The sequence below is a fragment of the Typha latifolia genome, chromosome 14 (assembly GCF_019914945.1).
Source record: "Typha latifolia isolate L0001 chromosome 14, TyphaL0001v2, whole genome shotgun sequence".
Taxonomy (NCBI): Eukaryota; Viridiplantae; Streptophyta; class Magnoliopsida; order Poales; family Typhaceae; genus Typha; species Typha latifolia.
Genome location: NC_133099.1, coordinates 374,012 through 390,000, shown reverse-complemented (window position 1 = coordinate 390,000; position 15,989 = coordinate 374,012). Strand labels below are relative to the sequence as shown.

Sequence of the window (15,989 nt, the reverse complement as noted above, 5' to 3'; positions counted from 1 at the left end):
TTGCAACTAAGTAGCGCTGCTGCCTAAATTTTTCATAGCCAACAAGTCCTCTTACTGGCATACTTTCTATATCAGATGTTCAAGTTAAATAAGCATATTTGCATCTCATTGAGTTAACCATGTCAGACAATTATAGTTGGTCCCACCATCTACAGGCAGGTACTCCTGATAAAAGTACCGTCTCCAAAGGGTAGACAACAGTACATCACCCTAATCTACAATCACGATCTGATGATTTTGTGAAAATTCTACTATAGAACATTTTATCGATATACAACAATTATGATACCATCCACCCAAAGAACAAAGAAAAAGAAGAAAATCAGAGAGAAAAAAAAAATAACATTAACCATCGGAAGAAAGTCACATATTCAAAAAGCAGCTCAAACACTCAGAAAGATCTCCACAGTGAACGTTGACAAGTCCTATAATACTTTTCAGACTCGTTACCAAAAGCCATATTCTATAGGCGGAACCAAACGAGCACAGAACAGAACATAAGAGATCAAGAGTTGCAAAATGTCAGTATAGCACATACCTTTACATCTTTTCATGCTTTAAAAGAAAAAACTTCCGCAACCAACTTACCTCCAAAGCATGCCAAGGAAAAAATCAAAATGACTTGGACACTGCAAGAAGATAATCTACCAACTAGAATATTTTGCCATGATAATAATGGTTCCTGGTTTGCAGATCACGTAAGTGCTTTCACTAACCATAAAACCAAGTTTGATATGTTATAAAGTATATCATAAACTATTAGACATATTTGGCAGAAAGAGACATCTCAAGCAGTGAACTGAAACAAAAAAAGGAAAAAAAATTGAACTGACATGCACAGCTAGCATGAAAATGATAAAGAGGGGGACATTAATTTCAGGTAGCATCTAACATGGTAGACCAACATGTAGACATAAATAACCATCAAACAATTTAATCGAAAAAAAAACCTATCAAACAATGAGGCCCCTCACCATTTCACAAGAAACAGAACAGAATCTTCATACAATGTATCAACATTGCTAATTACTTTAAATAATTTATATAGCACACAATATTCATAAAGAAACATTATGTGCAGTACCATGTAGGAGAAGCTCTCCAGAAGAATCAAATAACAATGAAAAAGATAAGAGGGAGGTTAAAAAAAAAAGCATTGATTTGTCTATCAGAAGCTTGTTTCTTAAGTAAAGCCTCACAAAATTTTTTTCAGGAAAAGGGTAACTCCACATGAATGACACCTTGAGAAATTAAATTTTCCAACAAAGTATGTAGAAGATTCTTCTTTAGCCCTCTCCTCAAATAATAGGAAAAAAATGGAAGAAGCATTAAAAAATTTTGAAAACATATGAAATCTGTACAGGTGTAATATATTATCTATAACGATCCCTAAATTTCCGCCAGTTCGAGATCAGGAGGAGAAAATTGGGACTTTTCTAGGCACAATTTAGAAAAAAAATATATCAAACACGATATGAACTAAAAAAAAGTACAAGTTTGTGTAAAACCCAAATCGAAAAAGACCAGCCAAAAACAAAACCCAAGTAAGAATTAAGCTCAAATTAGGAACAGAAGAAGGCCTGATTTAAATTTTAAAATTAAGCGCTAATTACCAAAATTTAAAATCAAAACCCACCTGCCACTTTCAAGCTCGATAGCATTATCCCCGAAGGATACCTCGACCCCACCATCCATCTCCGGCGAAGCCTCAGATTTCAAACCCCTCTCCACCTCCTCTTCCTTCGTCGGCATCACCAAACTAGAATTCCCCTCTCCTTCCTCAGCTTCACACGGTTTGCTCTCCACCTCAGAGCTGGAAGGTCTAGGACTCGTCGACACAGGACTACGTTTGACCCTAGGGTTCTTTCTCCTGGCCGCCCTGGCCTTTCCAAAGGGCCTCTCGAGGCGGCGGCTACGGAGCTCGAGGTAGGCAAACGAGGAGGCGTCAATGGCGGCGGCGGCCGTCTTCTGGAGCCGCTCCAAAGCTAGGGTTTTGGCCCTGGTGCGGACTCCAAGGGAGGAGGCTTGGTCGGGGAAGTCCATGACTTCTACCTCTCCAGCGTCCTTTCCCTTCTTCACGAATTTGCCCATGCACTCGATTCCTAATCCAAAGTTTGAATCTTTTGGTAGCACGGATCAAAAGAAGCTGGGGAAGAGAGAACCCAAATGCCCAAATGGAAGAGAGAGAAGGAAAGATGGCAGATGAGGGTGAGAAAGGGGTTGAAGGAGACCAGAATGGAGAGCCCAAGTGGCGTAATGGAAGGAAGAGGAGAGTGATGGAGCAAAGAAATCTATGAGAGAGAGAGAGAGAGAGAGAGAGAGAGAATGTGATGTAAGAAAGAGAAGGAGGGGTCGGGGGTTATTTGTAGGGGGGGGTTGAGGAAGACCATTGAAGGAATAATGAAACCCCCAAGGGTATTTTGGGGAATTTATTGTATGTTTTCACACAAAAAAATATTGTTTTTTCAAACAAATTAACAATGTTTTTTAATTGATGAACAAAGTTTATACCTTCAAACGAAAATTTTAATTCATAATAGTAAATCCCACACCAAATATCTTTAGTGTATTTTTAGTTATACGGTGAATAATGATTATGATACGCTCGTAAGATTACAAAAATGGGCCATCGATATTTTTCAGATAGCATATCGATAAGATTCGGTCGTTTATATGCTTCGTAATAACATTTGGATCTTTTTGAAATGTAGATAAAGGTATATTTGGCATATTATCTATTGCACTAGTTAGTGAATCATTTTTCTCGATTCGGTTATTTACTTAACGAATCTAAGCAAATGTACTTAAGCTTTTAGTAAATATTTAGATAATTTTTGTTTTTCATTTTATTTAGAATTCGAACTCGAGAATATTATTCTCTCACAAAATAAATTTAGGTCAATTCTTCTGATGATTAAGAAGATCTGAGATGTCCAGCCTCCTCAAATTGATTTGAACCCTTATTAGGCCATTGAAACTGAAAGAGATACAATTTTGAAAGACTTGGAGTGGGTAAAATTTGAGCAGAGAGAGAGACAGCGTGGTGCCTAGAAACTATTGCCATCCAAAGCTTACAGTGAAGCATCTGAGAGTCTACCAGTGTTCAAATTAATTCCACCAATCAAGTGAAGCATATACTTGAAATGGCGAAGTGCATGAATGATGAGAGAAGTGGGTTCACGGATTCTATGGAAGCTACTGTTCTCTTCAATGTACACCAAAGATAGACAGTACTCCAGATAGCAGATATGGAGACACAAATTTCCACAAGTTTAATGCCTGCCATATAGTTTCCTTTTGGACTCATTCCTTCTCTCTTCCAAACCCCCCCCTCTCTCTCTCTCTCTCACACACACACACAGTGTGGATTGGAGAGAGAGAGAGGAGAAAAGAGAGAAGAGAGCCACAGTTTGTACTTATGAAAGCCATATCAGATATTGTAGTATAGAGAGAGAGAGAGAGAGAGAGAGAGGGTTGTCAAATTGCTGTGGTAAAGTGCTTGAGATAATATTCATGTGAGCATGGAATATAGTGCTTGAGAGCAGCAGCAGCCTTTTCCCTGGACGTTGGGGGTGAAGTGTTACTCCAAACTCCAAAGACAAAAGTACTACACCTCTCTCTCTCCATCTCATTCACTCACTCAATCACTCCCACTGATATAATATTGTATAGATAACATACTCTTTTAATCTACAGTAGAAGGATATTATACATAGAAAGAGGAGGAGAAAAAAAAAATGATCAAATCTGAACAGCCACACGTGAGCATTCTTCTCTTGGGTACAAAGGTCTGATGGGACTCTTTCAGAAACAAATTTTCTTTAAAGCTATTTAATAACAGATTAATAATATATATAATGCCTTCTCCAAACTTTACTTACGTAAATAGTTTACCTTCTCAACTTAATATCTAATCTAATTTATTCTTAGACACTTTAGTTACTAATTCATAGATTTAATGTCTTCTAACACGCCCGACCTTCTTCTTGCTAACCTTCTCATCAACCAATGCTCAATAGAAAAATATAAAGTGCCGGATCTTGTCAATGCTTGATCTATGATGATGTCCTCTTTTTAGGTTTTTCTGCATATCTTATCATTAATTATTTATATACTCATCTAAAAATTAATATTTGTATGTATACACTTCTCAAAACATGTTTATATATATATATATATATACTTTTTAAAAATCTTATTTTTTGTATGGATATTCTTTGAATTTAACTAATTGATTAATGATAGTAAACCCATCAAGTTTTGATATAAAATGATGAATTATTTGACGAATTTTTTTAGCTTAAAATAAACGGCTTATTTTAAAACTAATTTTAGCTTCAAAAGAAAATAACAAATAATTTAACAATTTCATAAAATAAACCCATTTAAGTATTAAAATTTACAGTAGATCATTCTAATATATAAATTTCTTAGGAGGCTTACAATTAACCCCAAGTAATTATTGGCTAAGAGCTCCACTTGATTCCATTTTATCACTCACTAAACCCATCTCTTGGGCGGTGGACGAGGTCAATGGCAAAGATTTAATGTTTTCTTTATTATTTTGAGCAACAAAATGGAAGAGGAAGAAGAGCCGAGGAGGTCCTTCCAAATTGGAAAGAGAAGCTTGGAACGCCATCAATGGAGACAAGTAGCATTAATGTGGGTTTGTCCTTGAGAAGAAGAAAAAAAATGCATTGATAGAAGGAGAAGAAAAAGAACGAGGTTAAGTTCTCAACTATTCTTTTTTTAGTACATACCTTGCTTGTGACTGGACGACGTCACATAGACATTGGCCTACCTAATGGAATCCTATGTTTCTAGAACTCATCCATCTACTTTTAAAAATAATTAAATCATTTTCGAATTCCCTATTCAATAATTAAATATATTTTTTTATATTTAATTAAATTTATTTTTTTAATAATTAATAAGATCAATTAATCAAGTTCTGAACTTAGCTTCAAACCGATTGAGAACTAAGAAATTTTACCCTATACTAAGATAATTTAGACATTTTATATTTAGGAATAAGTTAACTAGTATATATGGTTATCTTCTGTTAAAAAAATTAACTTTGGAATATTTTGAGGCATTAAATTTAAAATATAGGAGTCGAATGATAAATACTTATAAAATAAAATATAAATAATTCATAAAAGTAATATACAAGATATTTTTGATTAATTTCTCTAAATTGTAAACTCATATGCTAATTAAAGACCAAGACAAATAGATTAATTATAAACGATATAGTACAATACACACACAAAATTATAAAATATTATTGTAATATTTATTAGAAAATTTTAAGCCCGTAACTTTTATTACTATGAGCTAATAAGAATGACAATTTATTCTTACAAAGTTACAAACAACTCTGTGCTTGAGTAAGCTGTACAATTTTTATTTCAGATTAGAATGACAAATTTTAAATAATTAATTATATTTATATCTCTTGAATTATACTTAATTTTTACGGTCATCCCTAAACTTCTTTTCGTTACAATGTTTCCTGTAAACTTTGGATCTAAATGAAATAGTAAATGTCAACGATGAAGTAGCCCTAGTGACTATTATACCCATACAACTCTTCTTCTACCTTCAGCCAAGAGAAAAAAAATAAAATTTCCACCAATCCTCACCTTTCCTTTCCACCAAGCTCTTCTTCCTCCTACAAGATCCCTTTCTCATCCATCTTCATCGGTCACAAGCCGTATAAAAAAAATAAACGAGTGTAATGAGATGAAGGTATGTGGTGAGCTTTGCCCTCCTCTCGAATCCCCCGCTATAGCTCTCATCTTTGTGGAGATGAAGGTGTTGCGCGATACATGTGGCTAATAAGAAGCAACGGTATTCTACTGTGCTGGTTAGGTGGCTATATGCATTGGCTGCGATGGCTGGTTAGGTGGCTATATGCACTGGCTGCGATGGCTGTGTCCACCACACAAATAAGCTTATAAGAAGTATATGAGATTCTCATTATTGTCTAAGATCTCGATGGAGTCAAATCCATTGTGATGTGTTCAAGGTGACCAATTCAAACTTGATATTGGGTGAAGATTCAATTTTGGAAATTGGGTCTCGTAAGAAAGGCGTGGATTTGTGTTCCGCCTGGAGGATTGGGTGATTATGTGCATAGATTACTATGATATGATAGTGCAAAATCATCTGGCTATGAAGCATGAATGCTTCCTTCTCACAGGGACAAAAATCTCTTCTCTGCCCATCTCACTTCTTCCTTATTGAAATCCAAAGGTTTGCCTAGGCTGACGCATAGGGGACTTTCTCGTTGATGACATCGTCGCTGGCTGTCACAGTTAGTGACTTCTCTAAGGTCTACATCCAAAACTCAACTTCGACAACGGTGCCACCGAAGCCCAGTTATGTGTGGGGCCAAAAGAGGTGAATTCAAGTTTTTCCGAGAAGTGGAATGACGATTGATGATAGTGGGTGGAGGTGGAGGATGCGGCAAGAAGGGAGGATGAGTGATTTTTCTCCAAATAAGGGTGTTTCAATCATTTCCCTATGGTATGGATTTTAGGTATGCTAAGTCTGTCAATAAACAGACGGTAGACTAATGGGAGGATGCAATTGAAGTAAACTCAAGGTTGACGAGAAACGTTGTAATGAAAAAAAGTTGATAGGTGATCGAAAAAATAAGGCATAGTTAAGTCAAGTAGGTGTAATCTACCCATTTTTTAAATTAGGCCATATATATATATGTATATATAATAAACTAAGAATAGCGGTGGCTATTTGCAAATGATTCATATGTGTACCTAACTACGAATACCCCACCACCACGTGCTCACGAGTGCTACGGCCATGCATCGCGATCACCACCGTTGGAATCGTGGGGACCACATATCAACGGTCTACAATTCCTCAGCGACGTCCCACCAACTCAAACGGTGGTCCATCTTTGCCCTCCAAGCATCTGTAGCCGCATATTTGCCCCCATAAAGAATCTCAGCCGTCGATTGGTTGGAAGGGAGAAGAAATATATTACTCAAAAAGGAAAAGGGTATAAGGGTAAAATTTCAGTGTGAAAGGACGATTAGACTCTTTGCGATTTGGAATCCTTCGTCGAACTACGCGCATCTAATGATCCAACCAACATGCTCTATTCTCAGTCATTGTAAACGTGTCACGACTTTGATGGTTTAATTGTGGTGTATGATGTTCTTGAGGTTCAACTATTTCTCCGAGAGTGAAGTGTGGCAAATCACAGCTTCGGATCCGAGCGAAGATCCGAAGCTGCTTATAATCTCCACGTTCGGTAACCGAGCTGATAAGGAACCTAATTTGCTCCTTTGGCGGATCGCCTGCATCATTAGTAGCAGGAATTTTCTACTTCGGATACCTGGCATTGTATCATTGGCTATCAGGAGTTAAACATTAAATATTTACCAAACGTGTCTCTCATGGAGGTCGCCAAGGATGTCAAAAGAAAGAACTTGTTGCTATGGTGGCCGCAGACGATCTGATCTCATAGCCTCACCTTTCGCTCTCCCCCGAAGCAGCGGTGAGAGAGAAAGAGCTCACTCTTCTCGCTAATCGAACTCTTCTTTCTTCTTCCTCTTCTTCTTCTTCCTCTTCCTCTTCTACTTCTATTCCCAAGACTTCAGATTCCTCTCCGAAAAGCTTCCATCTTTTAGGGTTTCGATCCTTTTTAACCGACGTCTCCCTCTCTCTCTCATTATTGGAGGGGGGATCGCGAGATCTGGGAATTTGTAGCGCTTCGAATCAAGGTAGGTGCCTTTTGTTTCAATTTATTACCGCATTTCTAGTTTGGATCTTTAATTCGTTTCGAATGTTTCGAGACGGGGGGAGGAATCGCTAATGTAGGCTTGTGGTCTTGCCTCCTCTACTCGCAATTTTAGGTCGTTTAATCCAATTTGGTTAAAGTGCAATTAATTCGAAGTTTTGGTAGGAAATGGTGATATAGGAACAGTTTTCGCGCTTGTGGAGTGGAGTGAAGCATGGCGCAGAGTAATTGGGAAGCGGATAAAATGTGAGCTCAGTTTGCTCTATGATTTTGTGCGTAGATTTGATGCTGTCGTTACTCTTATTGAGATCTTTAATTTTGGAATTTGCAGGCTCGATGTTTATATTTATGATTATTTGCTGAAGAGGAACCTGCAAACGACTGCCAAAGCATTCATGGCTGAAGGGAAGGTTGCAGCTGATCCAGTAGGTAATAAAGTTTCTTTTGGAATCTTTTCTTTGATGTTCCAGGTAGTTGCTATTTTGTTTTCCTGTACATTTCTATATCTGATAGTGAATTGCATTAGGTTTCTGATAAGAATTCAGTCTATGTTATTCTAGAATATGAGAAAAGGAAGACATCAAGTAATTCTTTCATTTAGGGTTTTTGTTAAACTTAGGAGTTAGGAAAGTTACCCTATCAGTTTCAAATTATATTTGCAGTTGTTAACAGCCACTACCTTATCATTTAGTACCTGTTTTGTTTGCCTATGCATTTCTATATCTGATAGTGAATTTCATCAGGTTTCTGATAAGAATTCAGTCTATGTTATTCTAGAATATGAGAAAAGGAAGATATCAAGTAATTCTTTCATTTAGAGAGTTTAGCTAGTTTTGTTAAACTTAGGAGTTAGGTAATTTACTCTATCAGTTTCAAATTTTGTTTGTAGAAAGATATTGTAATGTGAATATGTAACTTTTATATTGACCAACAGCAATTGATGCTCCTGGAGGATTTCTCTTTGAATGGTGGTCTGTTTTTTGGGATATCTTTATCGCAAGGACAAACGAGAAACATTCCGAGGTTGCAGCAGCTTATATAGAGGTAATTCCTGAAAGCTTCACTTTACCTTATCCATTTTCTTTTACTCTGCTGTCCTTTTGCTGCTGTTCCCTATAACAATTTGTTGAACCTACAGACACAACAAATGAAAGCGAGGGAACACCAACAGCAATTGCAAATCCAACAATTGCAACTCATACAGCAGAGACATGCTCAACTGCAGCGAAATAATGCTAGTCATCATTCTCTTAATGGTCCTGTAAATGCCACAAATTCTGATGGAATTCTGGGGCCATCAACAGCTAGTGTTTTGGCTGCTAAAATGTATGAAGAGCGGTTGAAGCACCCACAGTCGATGGATTCTGAGGCTTCTTCGCAGCTTCTTGACGCGAGTAGGATGGCACTTCTCAAGTCGGTGGCTAACAATCATTCAGGGTAATATTATTTTCCAGTATTCTTTTTCAACATGTTACTTGGAATGTTATGTCCTACTGATATATACATCTGATTAACTGTTGTTATGCTCAAAACAGGCAGTTAGTTCAAGGGAATCCGGGCAATATATCTGCAACACTGCAGCAAATTCAGGCGCGGAATCAGCAGACAACTGTATCTTGTTGCACTTTCTATTATTCCTAGTTGCAGATTTTAATTATTTAGTTTTTACATTTTCTGCAGTCATGCTATTTTATGTCCAAATTTCCAGTTTCTAATCCCTATACTTTGATGACTACCAGGACATTAAGACTGAGGGTAACCTGGTTGTATCTCAAAGACCTTTGCCCACGGATCCATCATCGCTATACGGACAGGGTGTTATTCAGGCAAAATCTGGATTAACTGGTGCAGGTCAGACAATTTTATGGATAAAATATCGGAAAGATATATAATTTTTTTATCTGCTCCATATAAACTTAATTTCATTAATCCTGGTGTTTGACTATATCTACAGGGTTGAACCAAGGTGTCAATGGTCTTCCATTAAAAGGCTGGCCTTTAACTGTAAGGGGCTATACCAAAGGATGTATTTTTCCCTGTTGGTCGGTTGCAGTGTCATTTACTTTTACTGAATCTGCTATTTTCAAACAGGGAATTGACCAACTACGCCAAAATTTAAGCCCACAGATGCAGAAGCCTTTCCTATCTACACAATCACAGTTTCAGCTTATGTCACCACAACAACAACAACAGTTCCTTGCACAGGCCCAAGCACAAGGGAGCCTTGGTAGCTCGGGTATCTATGGAGATATGGATCCTCGAAGATTTAGGGCTTTACCTAGGGGTAGCTTGAATAGTAAAGATGGTCAACCTGCTGGAACTGATGGATCAATAGGTTCTCCTATTCAGTCAAGTTCGCCAAAGGTCAGTCAATATCAAGCCGGTATTTTAGAAATATTTTTTTAATGCAACTACAACAGTTAACAGGTTAGCAGTAGTGTTTGCTTCTCAGTGAAAATCAATGAACAATTTGCTTTATGCAAGTGAGGACAACTTACTGTTTCAAAAATGGCATCATGGTTTCTATAAAATAGTTGCTTTGATATGATATTTCTTCAAATTGTTTTTATGTTCTTCGTGATTAATTATTGTTTCTAACTGTGGTTTAGCTATAGTGGTCTACTGAGTAAATAAAGAGTGGAAATAAAAAAAAGGGCTCATCAAGATATGCTGGATAATATTTATGCAAGCTATATAAGGCATGCTATTATCTACTTCTATAATGTTCAATGACTGTTTTTGTTTGGATATAATGCAAATTAGCTCCTTGGCATCTTCTGGTTTTTCTAGACTCTCCTAGTTGAGCGGTAAACTAATTCAGTCTATATATGACATTGCATAATGTGAGGTTTTCCTTACTTGACTATAAATTACATCCAACTTATTCAAAATATAGTTAAAGGTTGCCCAGATGCAGCAGTCCTCTGCCCAGCAGTCACAGGAACAGATTCAGCAGCAGCAGCAGCAACAACAGCAGCAGCAACAACAACAAATACAACAGGTTCAGAAAAATATCCTCAACTAATTAGTGAAATCTATTATTTTTTATGCAATCCGGATCACTATCATTGTCAACAATTGTTACCTTTTATTGTATAATTCAGCTTTTCCTTGTTTTAACAAACTTCTAGCTTGCTCTCATTTCCTGTAATTTATTGTCTTGATTCTTAGAACAATAGAAAAAGGAAACAGGCGACATCATCAGGAGCTGCAAATAGTACTGGTACAGGAAATACGGTTGGTCCTACTACCAACTCTCAGCCATCTACTCCATCTACTCATACAACTGGTGAAGGTGTTGGGATGGCTGGAAATTTGCATCATGTCAACAGTATGCCAAAAAGCATAATGATGTATGGAGCAGATGGAACTGGACTTGCTTCATCTTCCAATCAAATGGTAACAGTGGTTGTTTACAATAACTTTCTCGACGAAGCTGGATAGTTCATGCAGTTTCTTTCTAGCTAACCCACTATCTTCTTAATTGCAGGATGATCTGGAGCATTTTGGGGATGTTGGTTCTTTGGATGATAATGTAGAATCTTTTTTATCGCATGATGATGGAGATGCAAGAGATATTTTTGCTGCACTAAAAGGAAACCTGGCAGAGCACAATCCAGGTCCTTCAAAGGGTAACTGTTGTACACTTGTATTTACATTTTGTTAATAACCTATGGAAATGATAACAAATATGCTTATATCATGTTTCAAGGTTTTACTTTCACCGAGTTTGGATCTATTCGTACAAGCAGTAGCAAGGTTGTATGCTGTCACTTTTCTTCAGATGGAAAGTTGTTAGCCAGTGCAGGTCATGAGAAGAAGGTATTATGGGTAATCTTAATTATGAGATACTGATTAAAAAATGGTGTAGCAACAATGTGGCAGAACTGCTCAGTGCAGGATAGTCATTACTGCTTTAAGTTCCCATACTCAATTCTTGTTTATGCTATTAGTTGCTTCACTCACAAAGGTCTGACCAACATCACCTAGGTCTTCAATGAGAAATTTTAATTGTCACTTTATTTCTGTATGATACAAATTTTTTTCTTTCTCTAGGCTGTTATTTGGAACATGGATACCCTGCAAACAGAGAGCACTCCAGAAGAACATGCTCTTATCATTACAGATGTCCGTTTCAGGCCAAACACAACCCAACTGGCAACATCTTCTTTTGATAGAACTGTAAAACTATGGAATGCAGCAGAGGTATTGAGCTCTACTTTCATAACCTCCTCAGAAATTCTCTCTCCATTGTATGAATTTCTTTTGTATGTAGGTAGCTTGTCAAAACAGTGAATTTATTAGTGTGTTCCATTAGATTGCTGCATGGAAGTGTTGTACTCTTAGTGAATCACTTGTGGGTTCCTGATACTTCTTTTCTTTCCCCATCTTAGTCTGCATATTGTACATCATAAACTTTTTCCTGACCTCATTTTCTAAGGGGAAAAAACAAATCTTTGAGTACAGCTTTGAATTTCATGATTCTTTATATGTTGCTATTTGCATATCGCCCTTCATATCTTAATACATATTTTTGAATTCTGAAAGCAAAGGTTCTATGATAGTTTAGCATCTATGAGACAGAGAAAGTATGGATGGTTAAAGTACTTTATCCAAATTTAAATCTGTAAATGTAAAATATGTAAACAATATTTCATAGTATAAAAATGCCTGCATGTTTTCATTTTTATATCACCTATAATCTACTTGTCTAAATATCCTCTGTATTTAAGATGTTCTCTTTTCTATGTATATGTGGAAACACCAACTATGAATATCTCCGTATCTGATTTTTACCATCATCTGTATTAAATGAATATGGTTACCAAGTTTATTATCTGTTTACCATCTTTATCTATACCCTTATTAGACAGTTATTGGGCTTCTTTGACAGCCTGGCTATTGTTTGCACACATTCACTGGGCATAGCTCCCAAGTCACTTCACTGGATTTTCACCCAAAGAAGACGGATCTTTTCTGCTCTTGTGACGGCAATGGTGAAATCCGGTTCTGGAATGCCAGCCAGCTTTCCTGCTCACGTGTTTCGAAGGTTAGTTACTTGTTCCTTTTCTATTCCACCTCTTGTTTTACTTGTCACATTTCTGGATCATGGTAGTTAATTCCGCACCTATTGCTAAACAGGGCGGGACAGTACAAGTTAGGTTTCAACCTGGCTTTGGGCAATTTCTGGCAGCTGCTGCAGAAAATGTGGTTTCTATTTTTGATGTTGAGGCAGACAGGAAAAATTATACCTTACAGGTTCTCTTAATAAGCATCAACAAATTTTGTCATAATTTCCTATTACAGTGAAAGAGATAGCTATAGATTGTTCAACTATACAACATTTTTCCCTGATTTTTTGAGGAATAAGTTTTCTTTTTCTGAATCTCCTCTTACAAAATTTATATCTAGGGTCATACCAAGCAAGTGGAGTCAATTTGCTGGGACAACAGTGGGGAATATTTGGCATCCGTGAGTCAGGATTTGGTGAAGGTCTGGTCATTATCCACTGGCGAATGCATTCATGAGCTAAGCTCCAATGGAAACAAGTTTCATTCATGTGTTTTCCATCCAAGTTATACCAGTCTCTTGGTTATTGGCTGCTATCAGGTAATCATGGCTCTTGTTCTGCTTGTTAGAGTCTGAATAAAGTTATGATCCGTTCAACAGATTGGTTCAACTGATTGATTATTTGAAATTCTTCCTGAAGTGCACTGAAGTGACTGAACTAAGAACGCTGTCCCTTATAATAGCATGCATGTACTTACTCTCTTTTTAACGTTTCAACCTGCAGTCTTTGGAGCTATGGAACATGGTAGAAAATCAAAGACTGACTGTCCAGGCACACGAAGGTTTGATCGCAGCATTGGCGCAGTCACAATCCACTGGAATGGTGGCCTCTGCTAGCCACGACAAGTTTGTCAAGTTGTGGAAGTAGGTTAGATGTTCTTAGGCCTAGGTATTGATGTAGGATTCTGTTTTTGTTCAGGTTGTGAGATTTAAGAGCAATATAAATTATAATGGAAAGGTATTAATGGACACTGAGTACTGACTGTGTTAAGATTGGAGCATTGGATGGCACTGGAAAACAAAAACCTGTAATTGGTTTTCTTTTCTGCATCCTTTAATGTACTCTAATTAACGTAATTTATAGATCAGCAATAATTGTGGAATGCACTCTGATCTATCTGGTGGTTAATATCTGTTATGTCATGATTAAGTTTGGTATCGGGAATGACTAAATTATATAAATGTTCTGAAAATTTTCTCCTGTGAAATTATTTATTTAGTGCTGCTCTAAATAAATACCCTTTCGTTATCTTATTATTCTTATTTATGTATGGACTTTTAACTTTTGACTATTGTGTGAGGTTTATACATAATACTGTAATGATCTCAACTGTGGAATTTATGGCGCATATTCCTGAGAATGAATCACGTATGTTAATACCACTTCCCTTTTTCTAGATTAATTCCTGGATAATATTGTTTTATGGCTATTTATCCAAAATGTCTACGTGTATATGAATCAAAAATTGATCAAATCTATATTAAGTTGTACATATAACAGTATTAATCAGATATTACTCAAAAACATTTAACATGCTAATTCTAGATTAATTCCTGGCCCTTCATTCAGAAAACAGATTATATTCCTAACCCAGTGTAATAAAACTCTCTCAATCCAAAACTGTGGCCTTTCTTAACAATTAACAATGGGAAAGGACATCAACTATAAAATTAAAATGGACAGAGGAAGTGGTCAAGATCCAAAAATAACTGCAAATAACTAACTCAACCGACAATACTGGGTCCCGACGAATCGAAACCACAAACTTCCCCAGATACGCCACGTGGCACTTCACCTAAGTAGTTCCACAACTATTTATAATCAGCAGTACCAGAGATTGATTAGAACCTCAAATCCTTCCACTACTCTTATACAGACGACTTTTTTTTTTAAAAAAAAAAAGGAAAAAGATTTCTTAGATGGCAAACAGAAGCCTAATTAGTGCAGTTCCCAAGTTCTTGAAGCTTAGCCCATTAGTGGCTCAAAGAATCCCAGGGTCTCTTAGGGTTCTGGTCACTAATGCCACAAATCCCATCCAGGTGCAAAGATTTTCGCACACATAAGTACTGTTTGATTAGGATGCCAATGGAATATTGAAAGAAAAATGAACTCATTCTCTTTTCTTTTCTTTTCTTTTTTTGAAATCCTTGTATTTTTGTTAGGGTACGATTTGTGAGGATGCTCATAAGCCGGTGAACGGAGAGGTTAGAGAGAATGCAGAGAAGGCGGTTGAGGCTAACCGAGGGATTGTCTGTGCAGCAACGAGTCAGGTATGTATATATATATATATATATTGCTTCTAATATTTGAATATATAATTATGAATATAATTGTAAGATGATAGAGGAGACTAACTAAACCTAAATTCGGTGCGTAACAGGTAGCAGAGAAAGCAGATGAGATAGGAGACAAAGCTAAACAAGTAGCCCAAGATGCATGGAATTCGGCTAAAGAAACTACTCAGAAGGCTAAAGACACTATTGTTAGCACAACTAAAGAGACGAAGAACAACATCAAAGATAACGCCAAGACTGTTGAGCGAGCTATGAACACTAGGAACCACTAAATTCATGTGTTCATTGCCATTGGCATCTATCATCTATCACCACGAGTTACTGTTATAATTTTGCGCTATATATTAACTATCATTTACTTTTATAATATGTAAATAAAGCTTTATGCATCTAAAAGCCTCTATGGCAGAGAAGATGGTGATTGTATGAATTAGAATTGAGCAAAAGATAATAACACCATTTTTTTATTTTGATTTTTCCTTCTTGGCTAGTTGTTCCAAGGGATAAAATATTTAGGCATACTTTAGAAGTCAAGGTCTTCTCTACCTTAATCAAGTCAATGTTTCAAAGTCCACAAAGTTTTTATTATATATTAAAAAGTAATTTCTACAAAACATACTGGAAGAACTCCTAAAAGCTACAACTATCAAGTACCAAATCAATAATAATAGTTCTTGTTAACTTGTGCAGTGGGTTAAAGAAATTTCTTTGCACAATCTTGGGAATAGTTTTAACCAATAATTGAGAGTTTTTGAACAAATTAGCCATGTTCTAATTTATTTTTACCGAAATATACTACTCCTTAAATTTATTACCAAATAGAATCTAATTTACTATAATCCTAATAAATTAT

At 36.5% G+C, this 15,989-nt stretch overlaps 3 protein-coding genes across 6 annotated transcripts in view; 2 read left to right on the top strand and 1 right to left on the bottom strand.

Moving 5' to 3' along the window:
• LOC140801463 (cyclin-dependent kinase inhibitor 3-like) overlaps positions 1-2,349 on the bottom strand; it is a 3,553-nt gene extending 1,204 nt beyond the window's left edge. Inside the window, exon 1 of the mRNA XM_073156602.1 lies at positions 1,637-2,349. Within this exon, the coding sequence (XP_073012703.1) occupies positions 1,637-2,091 (455 nt within the window). The 5' untranslated portion in view covers positions 2,092-2,349. The remainder of the gene's footprint in view (positions 1-1,636) is intronic.
• A 5,087-nt stretch (positions 2,350-7,436) lies between these two features.
• Positions 7,437-13,948, top strand: LOC140800891 (transcriptional corepressor LEUNIG_HOMOLOG-like). 4 transcript variants are annotated; one of them, XM_073155799.1, is made up of 18 exons: positions 7,437-7,754; positions 7,937-8,017; positions 8,103-8,200; positions 8,706-8,815; positions 8,910-9,208; positions 9,307-9,382; positions 9,511-9,622; positions 9,726-9,775; positions 9,863-10,135; positions 10,668-10,772; positions 10,943-11,170; positions 11,262-11,403; positions 11,484-11,593; positions 11,828-11,977; positions 12,666-12,821; positions 12,914-13,030; positions 13,184-13,381; positions 13,566-13,948. In XM_073155799.1, the coding sequence occupies exons 2-18, from the start codon at positions 7,986-7,988 to the stop codon at positions 13,707-13,709; spliced, it is 2,400 nt and encodes a 799-aa protein (XP_073011900.1). In that variant the 5' UTR covers positions 7,437-7,754; positions 7,937-7,985; the 3' UTR covers positions 13,710-13,948. The 4 variants fall into 4 exon arrangements, with proteins under 4 accessions (XP_073011900.1, XP_073011904.1, XP_073011902.1 ...); XM_073155803.1 differs by having other exon boundaries at positions 7,480-7,754; positions 9,307-9,361; XM_073155801.1 differs by having other exon boundaries at positions 7,480-7,754; positions 10,674-10,772.
• Positions 13,949-14,715: 767 nt separating this feature from the next.
• LOC140801362 (uncharacterized) lies at positions 14,716-15,541 on the top strand. The gene is made up of 3 exons (XM_073156438.1): positions 14,716-14,881; positions 15,005-15,112; positions 15,223-15,541. Exons 1-3 carry the CDS (start codon positions 14,762-14,764, stop codon positions 15,406-15,408), a joined length of 414 nt encoding a protein of 137 aa, XP_073012539.1. The 5' UTR covers positions 14,716-14,761; the 3' UTR covers positions 15,409-15,541.
• Positions 15,542-15,989: the final 448 nt, after the last annotated feature.

Coding starts and splice junctions, on each gene's coding strand:
- LOC140800891 (XM_073155799.1), top strand. CDS start 7,986: ATGGCGCAGAGTAATTGGGAAGCGGATAAAAT. Junction 9,776..9,862: donor TAAAAGGCTGGCCTTTAACT/GTAAGGGGCTAT, acceptor ATTTTCAAACAG/GGAATTGACCAACTACGCCA. Junction 13,031..13,183: donor GGAAAAATTATACCTTACAG/GTTCTCTTAATA, acceptor ATTTATATCTAG/GGTCATACCAAGCAAGTGGA.
- LOC140801362 (XM_073156438.1), top strand. CDS start 14,762: ATGGCAAACAGAAGCCTAATTAGTGCAGTTCCCAAGTTCTTGAAGCTT. Junction 14,882..15,004: donor ATGCCACAAATCCCATCCAG/GTGCAAAGATTT, acceptor TATTTTTGTTAG/GGTACGATTTGTGAGGATGC. Junction 15,113..15,222: donor TCTGTGCAGCAACGAGTCAG/GTATGTATATAT, acceptor GGTGCGTAACAG/GTAGCAGAGAAAGCAGATGA.